At 38.0% G+C, this 19,216-nt stretch overlaps 1 protein-coding gene across 1 annotated transcript in view; it reads left to right on the forward strand.

The window, feature by feature from the left end:
• BCAS3 (BCAS3 microtubule associated cell migration factor) overlaps nucleotides 1–19,216 on the forward strand; it is a 514,534-nt gene that overhangs the window by 63,211 nt on the left and 432,107 nt on the right. The window contains exons 8-9 of the mRNA XM_053454572.1: nucleotides 7,234–7,341; nucleotides 13,256–13,332. Of these exons, the coding sequence (XP_053310547.1) occupies nucleotides 7,234–7,341; nucleotides 13,256–13,332 (185 nt within the window). The remainder of the gene's footprint in view (nucleotides 1–7,233; nucleotides 7,342–13,255; nucleotides 13,333–19,216) is intronic.

Here is a 19,216-nt window from a genome sequence, read left to right on the forward strand (position 1 = left end):
GAGCTTGTCTAGTTAGCTTACTTGCGTGTGTCCAGAGTTGTGGTCTTCAAAGCGCCTTCTTGACTCCTTGACCAATCTGTTAACAGCTGAAGTGCTTCCTTGCCCAGTTCGGTTTACGGTTCAGTGTCCGGTTTATCAAGCAAGCACCTAAAAGGATAATTTGTGAGTTTCAACCTTAGTAGAGTGTGTACTAAAATGGTCTCATGTCACCTCATATTAGGTATGTGGGAAAGATCATTATCATGATTTATTTCAGAGCTTGGTCACAGGGTTGTAATAAAACCTGCATTAGATGCTCAAGTTAAAGGCACAGTCTTGTGTCCTGTTTAGCCTCGCCAACAAAGAATGCATTTTAGAGTGCTTTGTAAGTATTGTAACATGCATTCTTTAACATGCATTGAAGGAGAAAAAAAATGTAACATAACTTTAGTAGAAAAGTAAAGCAATCGATCAGTGGCATGAAAACACCTCCCTTGAAATCAATGCTTTTTGCACATGCGCATGAGAAAATTTAGAGGGACCTCTCAACTGATGGCTGGAGTGTCCCTTTTAAAAACTATGAAAGTCACTTCAATAATTTAAGGATTGATATACATTTATGTATAAGTTCATATATTCATAATGTAAATATTTACTGTACATATATGTTTTTGTCCATTCTGCTGTTCTGAAAACTATTAAGCATAGATAGCATTACAATTGTTTATGTGATTTCTTAAGCATTTTTGAAAAATGTTTTGTCAGTGTTATTCTGACTTACAAGAATTAAATTGTTTTGTTCAAGTCCCTTTATGCTATGTGTATATTTCAAACGTCTGTTCTGGGCTGATACTTAACTTTATGATGTTTAAATTTTAAATATTTACATTTTTTGTTATTGAAGTCAAAAGTTACTGAAGTAATTTGTTAGATCCTTGTATGTGTGAATCAGCATTCATGTGGCTGGTAGTGGTACGTCAGCGGTAGTTTGCTTCACTGTAAAAAAACAAAAACAAATCATAGCCAGTGTATTTGGATGTATTTGTTCACTGATGTGTTGTACATACAGTATATCAGTAAACACCCCCACATTAGGGTAAGAGAGGACACTTGGATTTTATTTAACTGTAGCAATTCTCTTACAACAGATCTGAAATCAATGCTTGTATAGCTGATGGCTTTGGTGGGTGATATTATTGTGTACAGGTTCTCATGGATGTCCATGGAAATTTCTCCAGGGGGACAAAATATTAGTCCTATGCAAAGGGTAAGGCATAGGCAGAATAGGGTGGCAATGTCAGGGAATTTCCAGTTGGCCTCATACTGCGGATGTCCATAGTAGGGATGCGCCCCCAACCTTTAAAATAAAAAATAAAGACACCATGTATATGAAATATTTTATATATACAATATAAATATATATATGATTGCTAAAAGAAATCACACTCCTATCATGCCCAGGCAACCAGTACATGCTGGAATCTGGGTATGCCTGGTCTTGATAGGAGTGTGATTGCTGTTAGAAGTCATATATATTTAATATAGCAATCAAACTCCTATCATGCACAAGCAGCCAATACATGCTGAAACCTGGCTAGCTGCCCCCCTTGAGCATTGATGCTGCCAGCACAGATAAAATGCTGCCCTGGAGGAGGGGGGCTGCACATCACTTACAGCCTCCCTGTGCCATGCTTCCTCCCTACTTACACATCCATGCTATCACACACATATTTATTCATTTACTCATTCACAAACATTAATTCACTCATTCATATACTCATTTAAGTATACTCATTCATTTCCTCAATCACGCATACTCGTTCATATACCCTCCCCCACCCCGTTACCTGAACTGCAGATTTCCCGGTGCCGCTCACAGTCTTCCGCATGGACTGCTGCTTCTTCTGCGTTGCTCACACTCTGTGCGAACAACTTCTCTTGTCTCTCTCAGGGGATGCAGACACGGAGTAGAGTCACGTGACATAAATTCACTTGACTCCGCTGGATTCCTGCTTCTCCTGGGCAGACTAAGAGATGTTGCTTACACAGATAAGCATCAGCAATTGCCTCCCGGTCCTGGATTTTTGGCCCATATGTTTCGGCCACCTATATTTCGGTGCATCCCTAGTCCATAGCACTCCTGACAGTTCCACAATTTTGTTTACTGTAGTTTTGCCAGCATACACTTCTGCAGTTACCCGTTGAGATGTTCAGCTATAATTTAAGTAGATCTTTCATCGTTTCTTTTAGCACATCACCCTTTACACTGCAGAAACTCTTTAACCAAATCTCACGTTAAAATTACCAGGGATTAACAAACATGTGGCCACTGTAAATTTGGACTTCCTTTAAAACTTTGCAACCAACATCTGCTGATGATTTCAACTAGCCAATGACACTGTGAAATAATGAGTTGAGTGCAGATTGCTTCTCATGTCTTCTGACGTGTTTCTCCATAACACTTTAAGATCCTGGGTGGGCCGTGTGTGCCGTCAGCTGGAATGCGTGGCTTTTTTTGACACTAAAAATATGTAACACCCGCTAAATAAGAACATGAAACTTAACCGTAATCATATAAAGTATTTCTTCTTATGCATCAGAAATCTGTTGCGTTGCTGTGTTTTTGGAGCATGGAACCTGAAGACAGGCACGGATTTTTGGTCATTAATAGTTCTGCAATGGCAGGTATATCGCCAGCAATAAAAAAATATATGACTCTGTATTTGTTTCAAATACAGACAGATAAATATAAAATGAAAGTTAAGTGTATGCATGTGTTAATATTGTATATATAATTACCATATTTGCTTGTTTTACCCTGATTATAAGGTGACACCAGGAACTTTGTATCTTAATCCAAGAAAAAAAGAAAAGGCCTGAATATAAGACGATCCTATTGGAAAGTCGATAAGACTTTCCACTTTCTCTCACACACTCTCATTTACTCTCTCTCACGCTCTCTGGGTTTGTCTACTTGGGTCTACTTGTATATGTTGCTCAGAAACTCCATTTGTGTATTTATTTTGTGACAATAATGCATGTGTATGTCTCCCTTAAAGTGGTAAGATTTTAAGATGCCTGTAGTCTTATGACCTTATACATAAAAGCATCTTATAGAACCTTACCAAACGTAGACCCTGTCAGATAAAAGCTTGGATGAGGCTGTTACTTTGTAAAAGCTTGTGTTTTGCTTGGGTGAACTATAAAACATAGCAACAAAAATAATTATTTACGTAAAAAAACCCTGTAATGTTCCCTTTAAAGTAAATATGTCCTTAGAAGCTGGATTTTATTGATGCTTCTTTTGCTAAATTAAGAAAATTTGTCTACCTCAAAAGTATGCAGTCAGCTTTAGAACGTTGCCTTTCTGTCTGTAAATTCTTGCTAACTATAAACTATTCCAGAAACTGCCATTGTGCAATCCTGCCATGAGGGTGCATTTAAAATATAATGTATCTTCTTATTTATATCGGTGTGTACAGGGGGTGAAACTAAGGTAGAAAGGCCCAAGGCCCTAGGTGCTTATCCACACCTAAACTAGCTAAGGAAAAGCTAGATTAGAATTGCTAGACCATGACGGAGGTGGGTAGCTGCAGCTCCAGAGCTACATATTCTACCGGTGATTCCACAAAATGCCATGGTTGTACTTTGCATTTTGCGCTCACAAAATATTTTAATATATGGTCTTCTTTAGTTGAACAATGCCTTACAACAGTCCTATTTCACTGCTGTAAGGTGAACTCTTATTCATGTGTTCGACATCATTGAAATGTTTTTTCCAGTGGGAAATTGTCAGCAGTCCTATGGTTTTGAAAGAAGCTCATATTTTATGTACATCAGACTAAGCTTTCACGGGATACTGCACATAGGCGTTATTAACCGCTCAAGCCTCCGTAAGGCTAGCGGGAAATAGTACTTTTGCCCGACACAGCATGTTACCTGGAAGGAGAAGTGCTCTTTCATATCTTAAAATTCATGATAGATCCCCTGTAATTAAGTCACCGAATCCTGGTGTGAAATGGGTCACTGCAAAATTACAGTTAGCCGAATAGTTAGTTTCTCGGGGTGTGGGCTGCTTCCAAGGGATTAGGCATAGCAAATGTCAAAAAAACGTTAATTGGAAAAGGAAAACGCTCTCGCTTAAGATAAATGTGTTTCCAATATATTTCTTTGAGTAGATACAGTAGAAGGCAATGAATAGAAGGAAATGTATATCTGGCAATACATGAGCCTTAGGACTGTGGTTGAACTTTTTACCTTAATTATGTCCCTGTTAATGCCTACAGCGGCCTGGAATCAAAGCGACCCTGCAGGCTCTAAGAAGCCTCTGATGTGGCAAACGTTTGTTGTCTGATGGGGCTTACTTGGGAAAAAAAAAAAAGAAAACGGGATATTGTGACAGAGTTTTTGAAACTTTTCTCAGTTACCACCCACCTCACTCCATGCCTACGAAAATAGACTAATTGTTTGCATATGCGTGTTTTCTTTTCTTTTTTGTCTCACTTCAAAATAACTGTTATAAATCAACGTGACAGGGACGGGGTGAACACTTTTCCGAGCGTCATTATTTTGAGTGTTAGCCCTTTGGGCCCAGTCGTGACATGACTCAGACACACCTGAAGCAAATATTAGTGTGTCGTTTTGCTATTTCCTACATTTCTAGCAATTTTTTTGTATCGCACTATTGTTGTGGTGTGGCTAAACATTTTGCCTCATTTTGCCTCACTAAATAAGGTATTATCTAGCATTAAAAACCCCTCCTATGTGTATTCTACTGGGAGCAGGACTTGCTGTTCTACCGACGCAGCTAAGTTTTACATGTTTGTAACAGAATGCAGCATTATAAAAATCGTTCAGAGTTGAATGCCCAAACTTATTTAATCACGAACATTTTTTATGTCTTTCAGATTTTTGTTGTAAACGGTTAACGGTCATGTGACACAAAAGCAGGAACCGATAGGCTCTTGCTGTAAAACCTATGTAAAAGGTTAGATGTTTCTGTGTTGCTTTAAAGTGATTAAAGCTTAAATCAGAGGAAACTACACACATTGTCACTATTTAAGTGATCTATTCTTGCTCTTTGTAATTTGGGAGCCGCCACACTATCCAGACAATCTGGCTCTGTATCATTTTATTAAATAATCAGACGCCGGTCCTGGTTTCCCTCCCATGAGAAAGGTTGGAGGGGACACAAGGCTTTTGTGTTGCTTTTGTTGAGCTCCCACAGCTGGTTTGTGTAGCCAGCGCCTGTTGTCAATCTGCATTTCAGAACATTATCTTCTAGTTATAACATTTGGCTGATTATCTGTTTTATAGCAAATTGCCACTGCAATAAAATGTGCTCAGGATGTGGTGAATGTTTATCATTATAATTTTTGTCATTGGAGTTATGGAGGCAAGCAAGTGAACATGATCCCCTGTAGGCATTAAAACACATCCAAAGTATTTTAAGGGCATATCAGACCAGTGTATCTTTTTAAATGCCTAACTCAAATAATACATTTTACAAACGGAAAGTGAAAGCATGTATATTAGTAATTTTTTTTACCCTTAACAAGTTCTCTCCTGAAGATATGGATCCTGATATGGACCATTTTTCTGTTCTTTTTTTTTGGCATCATCTCCTGATTGTTCAAATTGTTCAAATAAAGTTTCAGCTATCCTAAAAGTAGGATATGCCATTGGTAGCCATGCTCGCTAACATTATGCATCTAAATATGTTGAGATATAATACTCAGCAGGTATGAAACTACCTTGAATGTATATATTGATGCTTTGTAATTTTCAATGTGGATCTAAACTAGACCTAGCCATCTAACAAAACCTCCCCATTGATTTTCCACAAACCTTTTTAGATGAAAGAAGTCTTGCCTACATGTCTAGTGTTAGCTGCCTACTTCAAATCTCAGCTTGGGAAAGTTAGTGTAAACTGGAAGTGGGTATTCGGTACCCAACTGAGGGCTCTGCACCTGAAGTCACGATGTTCTCATTAATACCTACTACAAGTTCTGATCATTATGGATAATCTTACCCTGCTTTGTCCATAGTGGAGAAAAACTACAAGAGGCAGGGCTAGTAAAGAAAAGAGGAATAGATCTGGACACGACCATAACCACCTGTCTTTCTGTCTTTTTTTTTCTTGAATTTGTCATTGTCCATATTCGCCATTTTATGGTGCTGCATTATCTGGTAGTGCAATATAAATAAAAGATAATAGTAGTCTAAACTTATTTGACGTCTCCTAGATTAGATAAGCATTTTATTCATTAGCTGCAGCAAAGTATTTCTAGATCTCTGCCTGATCCGAGGAGCAATAGTAAACTTATTAATTGGGCCATTTAGTTGATCAGGACTTAAAATTACAAATATATTGTACACAAACTAAACTCAGATCGACAAATACTTTTCCCATCTGACCCCAATTTAGCATTAGCTAAATATGATTGAAATTAGCATATTGTATTGTACATATTTCTTCTTGTTTCTTCTTGTATATGTTTCTCTATCCTAATTTTGGCTATAACAAAACCAACCAACCGTATATATATATATATATATATATATATATATATATATGAAGATAACTCCAAGTATGCTGTGAAGTTGATTTATTATTGCACTTTTTGTCCCAATAATGGCAGTGTTTATGTTATTTCTTGTCATTGCCAGTTTATTCTCACTGAACAACATGCATACAGAATTTATCAGGCACTTATATTTCACCAGGGTAATAACACACATACAATCACGGACAATGCATTTGACAAGCACTCTAATTGTCAATTGTTCAACTGTGTGTTAATACTGTGGGTGCAAAGTGAAAAGCATAAACAATTCTGCTTGTAGTACAGTTTGTCTAATCACAGGGTGGACCACACACGTTAAAAACAAAATGTGGCCTGTCGACAATGATCGGAAAGTGTGTTAATAAATGTATGCTACATCGTGTTATTGTAAAGCCTTCCGCTCTCTCTACAAATCTGCCGCTCTCTCTTTGGTTATTACATAAGGTGCCTCCAATACGTCTGGAGGAAAAGTCTAATTAACACTGTAAACACCCCCGAAAATGGCTTCAGGTGTTCAGATGAATTACTACATTTTATTTAAAATAAAAAAAAGGAATAATTTATTTTTAACATATGCTAAACACTAGGAAATGCTTCAGTGAATGCAATTGTTATATATTATCTGGGAAACCAAATTATTTCTTGATGTCAACTCTTAAAACTGGTCCATTTTCTTTTCTTCTTCCAGCACAAGCCAACCTTACTGTTGTGTGGATTTGTACTCGCTACGGACAGGGGAAATGGTGAAATCCATTCAGTTCAAAACTCCCATTTATGATCTTCATTGCAATACAAGGTATAGTACTTCCCTCAAAATATAGACTGGGCACGGGAAATACATTTTACTGCTGGAGTCAAGTGGTTTGGTTTTATACAAGTCTCTGATAAGATATCACTTTAGTGGCTCCTAGAATGCTTAAACAATTTTATGTTGTCCATAAATTATTGTGTATATTAGTTTGTGTCGGTGAAATATATTGTTCCTCCTCGTGCTATAAGCCCACCTAATCAGCAGTGATTTACACAATCTTTTTACCCCACAGTGCAAATTGACAGCAGAAGAAAGATGCTTCCTTTTTATATTATTATATTCCGATATTCCGATGGGTTTCTTGTGTACAGTGAATACAGTACACGGTCTGCCTCTGGTTTTGGAGTAGCAGAAGAAGGTGTGCTATCTGTCACTTGCTGGCTACCTGTTAGTGACCCTTGGTCTTATGTATTACTTACCAGCATTGATGTGATTACTTCTCTATCCCTGGGGTTGTAATGAGCTTTGTCGATGTTGGAAGATGGATAACTGCAGGCTCTGGCTTCTCTGCATCAGACGGGATCTCCTCTCCCTGGCTGAAATAACACAAAAATAAATAAGAACAGGCAAGGGACCTGTGCACACAATACATCATTTAAATTACAACTTTAAAATTGTAAAATTACACTTATATTGCAGATGCCATATTGTTTTATTTTTGTCTTTATCTCCACAAAGTATAATGTCTTCCCACGTCTAGTAAGGAAACTATTTATATGTTTGAAAATAGTCAGTGTGAGAGATTTTTGTATTTTTTTTATTTAAGGTAACTGAAAAGTGGTTGCTATCTATCTATCTATCTATCTATCTATCTATCTATCTATCTATCTATCTATCTATCTATCTATCTATCTATCTATCTATCTATCTTATGAAAAGAGTCCAGGGTCTGTGTTTTAGATTAAGTAATGTAATTTGGTATGATGTGTAATATGGTAATATAGCATTTCACATTATTAATGATTGATTGAGCCTGTCTTATTGACAGTGCTCTACCGGGTTTAAATTCAATGAAGCTGTTTATGTGCTTTGGTGGGATTTTCTTGCCTTCTTTTCTGTTTTTTGTCAGGCAGCAATGTGACTTTGATTTTCTAACATATTGGTCAACAGCAGAAAATATGTTTTCTCATTTATGTCATGTTTCCGAGGTCTGTTTGTGCAGTACTGTAAACATGTAACTCAAGAGCATGAAATCTGATAATGAGAGTAAAGTGGGGAGAGAAACCCCATACTGTCTTTCATGTGGATTTGCCATTCTCTTCTAAACAAAATCCCCAAGATTTAATACAAATGTTTGCAAAGCTAGATAAAGCATATGAATGTGGTGATTCAGTAAAGCGGATTTCTAGAGCCAAAAAGTTTCTACTTTTATTTGGAACATCACTCTGCAAATTGATAAACATTTATTAACAATAACTCAATATAAAGTATGTCATATTTCATTTTTCTTCCAATTTTTTTTGCCAGATTTGAAAAGAAATCTGTTTTCTTGTATGACTGATCTTCTTTAATTTGCAGAGTTAGTGGCACAGTAAATTGACTCTATCTGGCATGGGTATCCACTGACAGGGGCAATGTAGGGCACTCCCTTCCAATCCTTTACTTAAGCTTAACTTAAGGAACCTTCAGGGCAGTTTATAGAATATGGAAAGTAATAAGAGGAATTTGTAAGGAGGGAAATCAATAAGTTAGATGAAAGTGTGTGTGGTTGAAGGTGCTCTTTTATTTTGTGGAGGCACTCCTGCTATTTGGTATTATATGCCATTACATAGATGGTGCTAACTATATCTGGCAACTTGCCTGGTTTCATCTGGTATCTCTGGGTGAAGTGCTGCCACCCCGGGGCAATTTTTGCTCTCCAAGCAGGGAAATGGTGGTGGTCATGTCCACTCCCACCTACTCTCTGTCCACTCCTCATCCTTTTAAAGTTTAACTGAAGCTAACAGCTATACCTCCAGGAGAGAGGGGAGTCCTGGTATGTGAGGGTCTATGTGTGAATCTATTAATTATTAACCATTAGTAATAGTTGACAAAGATTATTATTGGTGACATCCCACTGTAAACGAGAATAAATATAAAGTTAAATTAACAACAAAACTGCAAATTTGTTTTCATCAAGAAATGACCATCAAAACGTAATCATATAAATGAATCATATATTTTAGAACATTTCATTAAATATTTTCAATATTCTGTAGCATTGTATGCTCTGGATTTCTTGTCCGACTTAAAAAAGAAGAAAAAAAAAAAAGACCGGTCTAAACATGCTTCCCTTAGCTATATTAGTATGAACAGCCTACGCAGTAGAATAGTACATATTCTTCTCTGGTGATTGTTCTGCTTATTGTGATTGAAAGATAGGGTCTGGTTTAGACCACTCATGCTATATTGCTTCTTTATTGGCAGTAAATGAAATAATCTACTGACACTGATGCCTACAGTAGCGATGAATAAAGTGGTCAGATAGCAATATAGGACATGTATCTGTACATCCAGATGTTTTGCACTCAATTCTATAATGTCCGTTTAAAATGGTTGCTTATAAAATCCGTATATTTTGTGAATATCACAAGAACAAAACTGCCATTATTTGCTATACTGTGGGGCATGATAAGGTCACATTAGTGCAAAGCAGTTGTGCACCTATGATTTGGCAGGAAGTAGGAAATGACAAGGGAAATGGAGACTGGAGACTTGATTCATCAAGGTCCATATTGTGGGAGTTAGAAGCGGAACAGTCACATTAACATAACTTGATGAATCATACCCAAGAGAGAAATAAAAGCACAAGGTCATAGCATTTCCTTATGCCACGAACAAGGCATTTCAAATCTAAAATAGTAAATTGTGTAAGTATGCCTTTTTGCAATCTGTAGATTGTTCGATTCTACGACACAGGAAATGTCAACATGACGTAAGAGCCTATTTTAAGTTGGAAATGCTGGGAATTAAACATTCCTAAATCAAACTAATTATAATCTCAGAGATTCTGTAAAACCTAGCGCCAAATGGTGCGCACTAGTGTCAACAAAGATTGATGTGTAATTCCCCGAAAAGCACATATGGAAAAAAATAAATACATTTAAAAGCATTGTCCTGGTTAAAATTCAAATGCAAGTCTTCTTATGGTATTGATTGACCAATAACACGTAAGAAAGAAAACATACTATCAAACCGTACACTGTTTGAAAATATTGCACTCACAGACAGTAGCAGGTTAATCAAAGATTGTTAGCAGAGGCTAAATCCACATCTCCCAAAATGAGAGAAGACAACTTCTTACAAATTATTAAAGTTTAGTATCTCAGTATTCACATAGAAAAAAAAATCCTACACTTTAACCAGTTCCCTCTTTGATCAAGCCTTTTGGAGGCGAAGCGTGGAATGATGATTGGAGTAGTGCTGCAACTAACAATTATTTTCATAATCGATTAGTTGGCCGATTAAAATAATCTAATAAAGTAACGTAGGATGTTAAAAACAAACAGCAGAATAAAAAACTTTGATAAAAAATGCATTTCTTGTTTTTATTTCCCAACCTGCCCCCCCAGTCATGCACATATCTAAATAAATAAAAGGGCAACCACAACTGCCCCTAAATACCCCCTCAACCACAACTGCCCCTAAATTAACCCTGAAGACCCCATCAACCACAATTAACCCTAAACACCCCACTAACTATAACTGCCCCTAAATTAACCCTAAAGACCCCATCAACCACAGCTGCCCCTAAATTAACCCTAAACACTCCATTAACTATAACTGCCCCTAACTTAACCAAATATTAATTTTATACTCACAGTTAGATGAGTTCTTGAGCCATGTGGACGCTAAAGGAAATGGGCGGGACCAATCGGCACTTTGGCCCCGCCCCTTTCTCCCTGTCCCTCCTTGCAGCCAATCGGTAGTGACTGCAGGGAGGGACTGGAAGAAGGAAGTGGGCGGGCCAATCGGCAGTGACTGCAGGGAGGGACTGGAAGAAGGAAGTGGGCGGGCCAATCGGCAGTGACTGCAGGGAGGAACTGTAAGTAGGAACTGCTGCTGTGAGTCACACTTAAAGGGATTATAAAACGAGGGGTATTTTAGGGAGCATTTGCTCTGAAAAAACCATCATTTTATAATCGATAAAAATCGATTCAACTAATCGATAATGAAATTCGTTGGCAACGATTTTCATTATCGATTATTATCGATAGTTATATTATAGACAGTTGCCGGATTTTCTGGATTTTTAACTGAATAAAATCAAGTTCAGTAAGTAATGAAAAATGTTAGAAAACAAACATGCAGAAATATGCATATTTATATTAATACAGAGCTTGTGAAATACAGCAATAGGCTAATACCGTATTTGCTCAATTATAAGATGACCCCCCCCCCAAAAAAATGGGAATATTAATTTAGGAAAAAAAGAAAAGGCCTGAATATAAGACTACCCTATAGGGAAAAAAGTGTTACTAGTAAATAATAATTCATATGTAAACTATTTTTTCACATTTAATAAAAACTATGATTATTTTCCTTTTATTTACCAATCTGCCCCCCAGTTATGCACATCTGCCCACAGGCTTGCCACGCTGCCCCCTAGATATGCCATTCTGACCCCCCCGAGACTTACCAGTGCATCCCCAGACTTGCGCCCTAACCTCTAGACTCCATGGGGGCAGCCAGTGGGCGGCTGCGTGATGACAACCTCTTCTGCTGCCCGGCACTTCCGCCGGGGCTTCTATGGTGGAGCACTGCAAGGTCATGTCATGCCGGCGGAGGATCCAGGTACCCTGCCGCGCTGCTGAGGATCCGGATCTTAGTCTTATAGTCTTATAAGATGAGGGGTATTTTTCTGAAAAAAACCTTGTTTTATATTTGAGCAAATACGGTAATTATGGAGAAGAGGAGGGCTGGAGAGAGGTCTGAAAATAAATAAAAGGGGGAGTTATTGTGAGAAGGCACAAAAGAAGTCTAAATAGATAAAAGGAAAGGGAGAAATGCTTGACCACATCTTACATACGTCCACTACTTCAACTGTTACAAACTTGAGAACACAAGATTTGTTTGGGGGGGCATATAAAGCCATGGTAGGTCTTTACCAAGATGGATATAAGACCCGTGTTATCAATTAAGTAATTGGTGTAACATACCTGCACAGTGGGGCATCTGCAGGCTCATCATCCCAGGATATGACTGACATTCAGTGCAACAAATTGGAGAGCAGCATCTGGGGCTGATAAGAAGTTTTGTGGGCACCAGCCAATCAGACCTCCTCCCTCACTTATTTCTGAAAGAGAACTACACAGGCTGTGTCTTCTTCTCTACTATAAAAGGGGTGCAGTAATTCAACAATCAAACTTTGACAATAATCAAGCCTTTATAGTGATTAATTACTCGGTAAGGAATCATGATGCATTGCAGCCAGTGTGATACGATTGAAGGCCAAATGTCTATAAGGGGTCTCCTAAAAAGACCCTCAGCAGCTGCCTTCTTTAGCTCAATTGTAGGAACGGTTAGAACTATTTATATTAAAAATGCATCCCGTCCCATATTTCTAATATTCTGAAAGGGTTTGCTTTGTTGCTTATGTCAATCAAATTTGTGTTCAATGTATACGCCTTTAATTGTGGCTTTATACAACATCCCAGAGGCGATATATGTTTTACTACTTCCCTTAATAATAATAATAGTTATGCACACTTGTTCTTGCATTTAATTGTCTAAATCACACATTTTATTGCCCACAATACCACAGGGGCCCAGGAAAGATGTTTACAGGTTCATTTGCTTTCTCGCTTACTGCTTGGCAGGCTGACAGATGACTTTCTTGTATTCCTTGTGTGTAAAAGCAATGGTTTTATTTTTGTTTATTACTATTTTAATTTTGTGGGGTTTTTTTTCTTTATTACAGGGTACTGGTGGTGGTTTTGCAGGAAAAAATAGCTGCATTTGACAGCTGTACATTTACAAAGAAATTTTTTGTGACAAGTAAGTATAAACATCTTATATAACAGCATTATATTATATATATATATATTATATAATAGCATTAAAGCCTGCATTTCCTTTACCGGTCTTGGATGTATTCACCAAACTTTAAATACTAGATTGTATTATCCATTCCAAGGTGCCCAGGCTAATGAACTTCTTTTGCAAAAAAGGGCGAAGCCAGCCATACATTAGTGCATACTCTGTATACTATGTGATTCTTCCCAAGTATTAGCTATGGCGTTATGTGGCAATTTTAAGACTTCATACAGGAGATGCTCACTTGGGTTTTAATGAATGGACATCCAGGGGTTTGATGTAATTTTAACCCTTCTGTGCCCATCCTTTGCACAAATCCTGGCGTCCATGGAAATTTGTAGGTGAAAAGGGTGCATGAAATATATAGGAACAGGTGGGACAGTGGTTGGAGTTACACTAATGCCCAGCAAACAGGTATCTTATAAGTTTGCCAACTTGCCACATACAACTGACAGGCCTGTAAATATTGAATATATTTACAATCATAATATGTTCATTTGCTTTGCCATATATCGTTTTCATAGTGTGTGTGAAAATGTCAGCACGCAGCAGGAAAAAGCCCTGTGATACGACTGACCAATTCCTCTCATTAAATACCAAATTATGTTTTGTGACAGTAAATTCTATAATTTTCTATAATTGAAGGCTAAGCTGTGAAAAATTACAGCTGCTGCTGGTCCTCAGGTATTTGGTTCTGCCTACTGTGCGCCCATCATCTGCTTGCTTTCACGCTTAGTGGTGGCTAGAAGGACTCCCAAATACTGTTGACAGTGTATAACAATTGGTACTAAATACTCTATGTGAGATATGCCCCCTTCTTTTTTTTGTGCAGATCTGCATGAAATATTCAGTGCATCATGTAGGCAAATTATTGCCTTCTTTTTTAATGTGGATTTGATGTACAAAAACATATGTAACATGTAGGTAAATGTCCCCATACACTGACTTCTCAACCATATGCTGTTGGGGCTGTCTGGGACACTGCAAGTAAATTACATTACATTCTATCACTTCACAGTATGACGTAAATGCCTGCTCCTGTTAGCAACATCAGCTGCTGCCTTACAGTGCTTGGCAGGGAAGACAGGGTGAACGCAGTCTGTTAAGCAGTACCCTTAACTTATTTCTTGTAAATATGAAATGACTTATTTTTAGAAACCAGCTCCAGTCTGCAGAAAGTCAGCGAGTTTGTAGCACGAAAAGTTACACTGAACAGTATTACAACATGGTCATTTGTGTGCCTATGTTTAGTCAGTGCTTTCAAGTAATGTGTACTGCATGAAAAACCTGACGTTTTTATTTGATTCCTGGAAAGCAGAGCACATGCATTAAGTCCTCGACATATTCATATGTGCAGGTGAATAACGATATTGGTGTGAGTCATTCCATCGCTTTATGAAAGTAACTGCAGAAATGTAGATGTTTTAAAGATATGTTAACCTTTATAGTACATTATTCAAAAGGGAAGTTTGCAAGTGATACATTTTGACACTTTTGTCAAATTATTATTACTGTTTATTTTAAAGTGGCGGTACCGGACAAGGTGACATAGACAATACCTCTTTATGCAGTAAATATAATCTAAAGTCTGGCCATTACATCCCTTTCCTAAATAGTTTTTTTTTTAAAATGTATTTTACTAAATGTTCTTATTTCTTAAATGACAGTAGTTATGAAAAATGGTGCGTGTCTTACATAAAGCTTACTCAAAAGGCATACAGAAATGCTAATGTGTTATTAGTGCATATGGGGTCATTTTCTGGTTTATAAATGAATGATACTTCTTGACTGTTCTATATTTATTTAAAAACATGCTGTATGCTTTAATGCACTGCAGGGGCTTTAGATACGGTATATCTTCACAGCTTATAGCTACACGTGTATGCTGTTATTTCTCCTTTTCACTGTTCACCTATACAAATTGGTGGAAAAAAGAGGGCTGGTGGATTATACGCAACAATCTCATTGGCCTATTGCCAAACTGCAGTGATGAGTTAGCAGTTCACTTTATTTTAGTTTAATCACTATAACTATTGACTATGTATTATACAGTGCTACCTTGTTGAGCTTCCCCTTCAGGAATGTTGGCCCTGTATGATAGATTTCAAATTGCCGACTGCACTATACATTACAAAGAGCCAATTGTGAACATCTTTTGTAAGAGTGGCTTAGCTCAGGATCTGCATGGTTCGGTGGCCCTATGCAGCGCCTACAACTTTCAGGAGAAGCTGCTGCTCCAGAGGTGCAGCTTACTGACTACTCCATGGGCTGGTGAGATCTCATAGGTCCCCTGGAACATTTGTGTTAGCCAGTACCGGGGCCAGCCAATGGTGAGTATGGCATGCGTGCCCAGTGGCAAGCTGGAGATGTGTTCAGTCAAAGACATTGCCTGCAAACCAAGGAGCTAAGGGCAGGATACGGGGGCAAGCAAATAGGGAGGAAAGACACTTAGCTACCTTAATTCATTAAAGTGCATTTGGTCTCTTAAGTAACCCTTGAAATAGCAGAAATTTTCAATTACTTCCTAGAATATGCCAATCTTACCTTGTTTTAGTTTTGAAATTAGGATGTGATCACTCTATTATAATACATGTGTATAATAACCTGAATAAATAAGCTTCATGTATGACCCCTCAAAAAAAAAAAATACCGGTATGTCCGTTATCAAAGCTGCCAGTAGGTGTCATCTTTTCTCTTCCACACAAGACTGACTTGAATTATAATTCAACTTTTACAACAAATTGTGCCCTTGCATGCTAACACTTGCAAAACAGCTTTCATATTCACCAGTATGCAATTTGTTTCCAAATGAATGCGTATTTAACTTGCGTGTTCTCACCTAAATTTTGCAAACTTTTGTCAATACATCAACTCCACTCACAGTACAAGAAAAAATATGTGAACTTTGAAAAAAAAAATACAATCTGGGCCTGGTGGGATGTATTTCAAAATGGATGTACTGGAGTGTGTGTGTATGTGTGTGTATATATATATATATATATATATATATATATATATATATACCCTCTTATCCTCACCCCTTATCCACCTAGAATGTTCCTGCGGTTTTACCTTTTACAGCACTGCGGAATCTGTCGGCGCTTTATAAATAAAGTATACTAATAATAATATTTTATATATATATATATATATATATATATATACATATATATATGTATATATATATATATATATATATATATATATACACACACACCGTATTTGTGTGAAAAATAACCATTGTCATATATATATATATATATATATGTCGTCTTCAGATAGAGGTCTGACTACAAGACTAAGATCTTATAAAGCTCTAATATCTAAGCTGTAATATTTTATGAAATACCGGCGTGTGTGTGTGTATATATATACACCATATTTGCTCGATTATAAGACGACCCTGATTATAAGACGACCCCCCAAAATCTGAATATTAACTTAGGAAAAAAAGAAAAAGCCTGAATATAAGACGACCCTAAAGGAAAAAAGTTTTACCAGAAAATGTTAATTCATGTAAACTATTTTTTTTAATAAAAGCTATGATTGAGAAAAATATTTTTTTTGTTTTTATTTCCTTGTATTTTCCAACCTGTCCTCCAGTTACGCACATCTGCCCCCAGGCTTGCCACACCAATATGGCACTGTGGCCCATGATATGCCTTTTAACCCTCTATATGCCACTGTGCCCCATGGTATGCCTTTTGACCCCCATATGTGCCACTCTGCCTCCAGAAATGCCTTATACCCCTCTATCCCATTCTGGCATTTAGGGGGTTAAAATGCATATTATGGGGCAGAGTGGCATATAGGGAGGTATAAGGCATTCCAAGAGGCAGAGTGGGATTAAGGGAGTTAAAAGGCATTGTATAGAGCACTCTGCCTCCAGAAATGCCTTATACCCCTATATGCCACTCTGGCATTTAGGGGATTAAAAGGCATATTATGGGGCAGAGTGGCATATAGGGAGGTGAAATGCCTTATACCTCCCTATATGCCACTCTGCCCCATAATATGCTTTTTAACCCCCTAAGTGCCAGAGTGGCATATAGGGGTATAAGGCATTCCAGAAATGCCCTATGCCCCATTTAACACACACACTACACACTACACACTACACACACACACACTTACCGGTGCTTCCAATTTCCTGCTGTTTTGCTGGGGCAGCGGGTTGACGTCTCCTTCCGCTGCAGCCGGAAGGAGGTGGAGTTGGCAGCGGGGGTTTGTCTGCGTTCGTCGCGTATACCTTCCCCGGCTGTCAGAGATCAGAGTTCCCCGCAGAGTTCTGACAGCCGGGGAAGGTATACGCGACGGACGCAGACAACCCCTGCTGCTAGCCACACCTCCTTCCGGCTGCAGCGGACGTTGTCTACGCGGATCGCTGCCCCGGCAATACAGCAGGAAGCACCGGTAAGTGTGTGTATGGGGGGGGGGGTGAGACAGGAGGATCCAGGTCCCCTGCAGCGGTGCGGGGGATCTGGATCTTAGTCTCATAATCAGACCTCTATTTGAGGTCTGATTAGAAGACGACCCCGATTAGAAGACGAGGGGTATTTTTCAGAGCATTTGCGCTGAAAAAAACCTTGTCTTATAATCGAGCAAATACGGTATGTATATATATGCACCATCATAGAGGATTCATAGCATCAACCATTGACTTGTAAAGGTCCCATTGGATGATGCAGTTTTGATAGTAGGTTAACTACTATTTCCTAGTTGGATACTTGTTGCACCAACATTTTTTGGGAAGAAGGATATTTATTTGTAGCATCTAATTAGTGGTATATTTACCTTTGGGGATGCCCTAGGCCTGACGTAGGGCAGCACCTCCAGTCGACTCCACCTAGGTGGTTGGATTTCTGGTACACTAAATGGCTCTAGGCACCTTTAAGAAAAGGAACGCTGGGAGTTAATGTCCTGTTTCTTCACAAAGCCCATGGGATAAGGTGATCATGTGGGTTAAGGTGATCATGTGGGTTATATACAGTATATTGTATTACCTATTATACCTTGGCTGAACATGTTTCAAAAATATATTGCATAGCAGTTGCTTGCACTTTACCTTTAAAGCAAGACAAGTTCTTTTTGGCTGCTTATTTTGGTTAACTTAAGGCTAATGATGTTACTTGGAACACGTAACTGCAAGCCTTTATTTTTAATTCCTGTTGACTGTTTTTAATTGAAGGCATCAGATAAACACGTGTACTTAACAGGAAAGAAGGGAAAACAAGATCATGTCCCATGGGAATATTTACTAAACAAACTGAATCCTATTTCTTTGAGAATCAGTCTAGGAATTATACTCTATTTATGCATATGGCATGCAGCAAGTTTTCCCCCCTTTTTTATCTAAACAGCATTTCAATGATAATCTAACATGTGTCTGACAGAGAGACACTCACATTAATTAAACCAAGTATTCATATTGTCTATACTTAATTTAATCTTGTATCTTTAGAAAATATGTGCACAAATGTGTTAGGCCATTTGTCCTGCCTTCTTTCTTCACGGGTGTTCTCAGGAATCTCTTAGCCTTTCTATTTTGGTGTTCTCAAAGGGCCGTATTTGGGGCAGACTTCTCATTGTGGAGCGGTCGTTGTGGTTATCCATTTATATACTGGAATTCCTTAATAAGATTTAATTAGCATGAGCACTGGTCCCTATGCTGATAAGAACACATTTCAAACTTTGCACTAAAATCATATAGCTGGGTGAACCAATGTTGGCTGAAGCCCAACACTTGACTCAGTCCATCTCTTCAGGAGGGGAAGAATGTGACCTAATCCATTTGAAACACCCCTCCCTTTTGATAGTTTGGGCCCCACTTACCCATATGTATGAG

This window comes from Spea bombifrons, chromosome 2 (genome assembly GCF_027358695.1).
Source record: "Spea bombifrons isolate aSpeBom1 chromosome 2, aSpeBom1.2.pri, whole genome shotgun sequence".
Taxonomy (NCBI): domain Eukaryota; kingdom Metazoa; phylum Chordata; class Amphibia; order Anura; family Pelobatidae; genus Spea; species Spea bombifrons.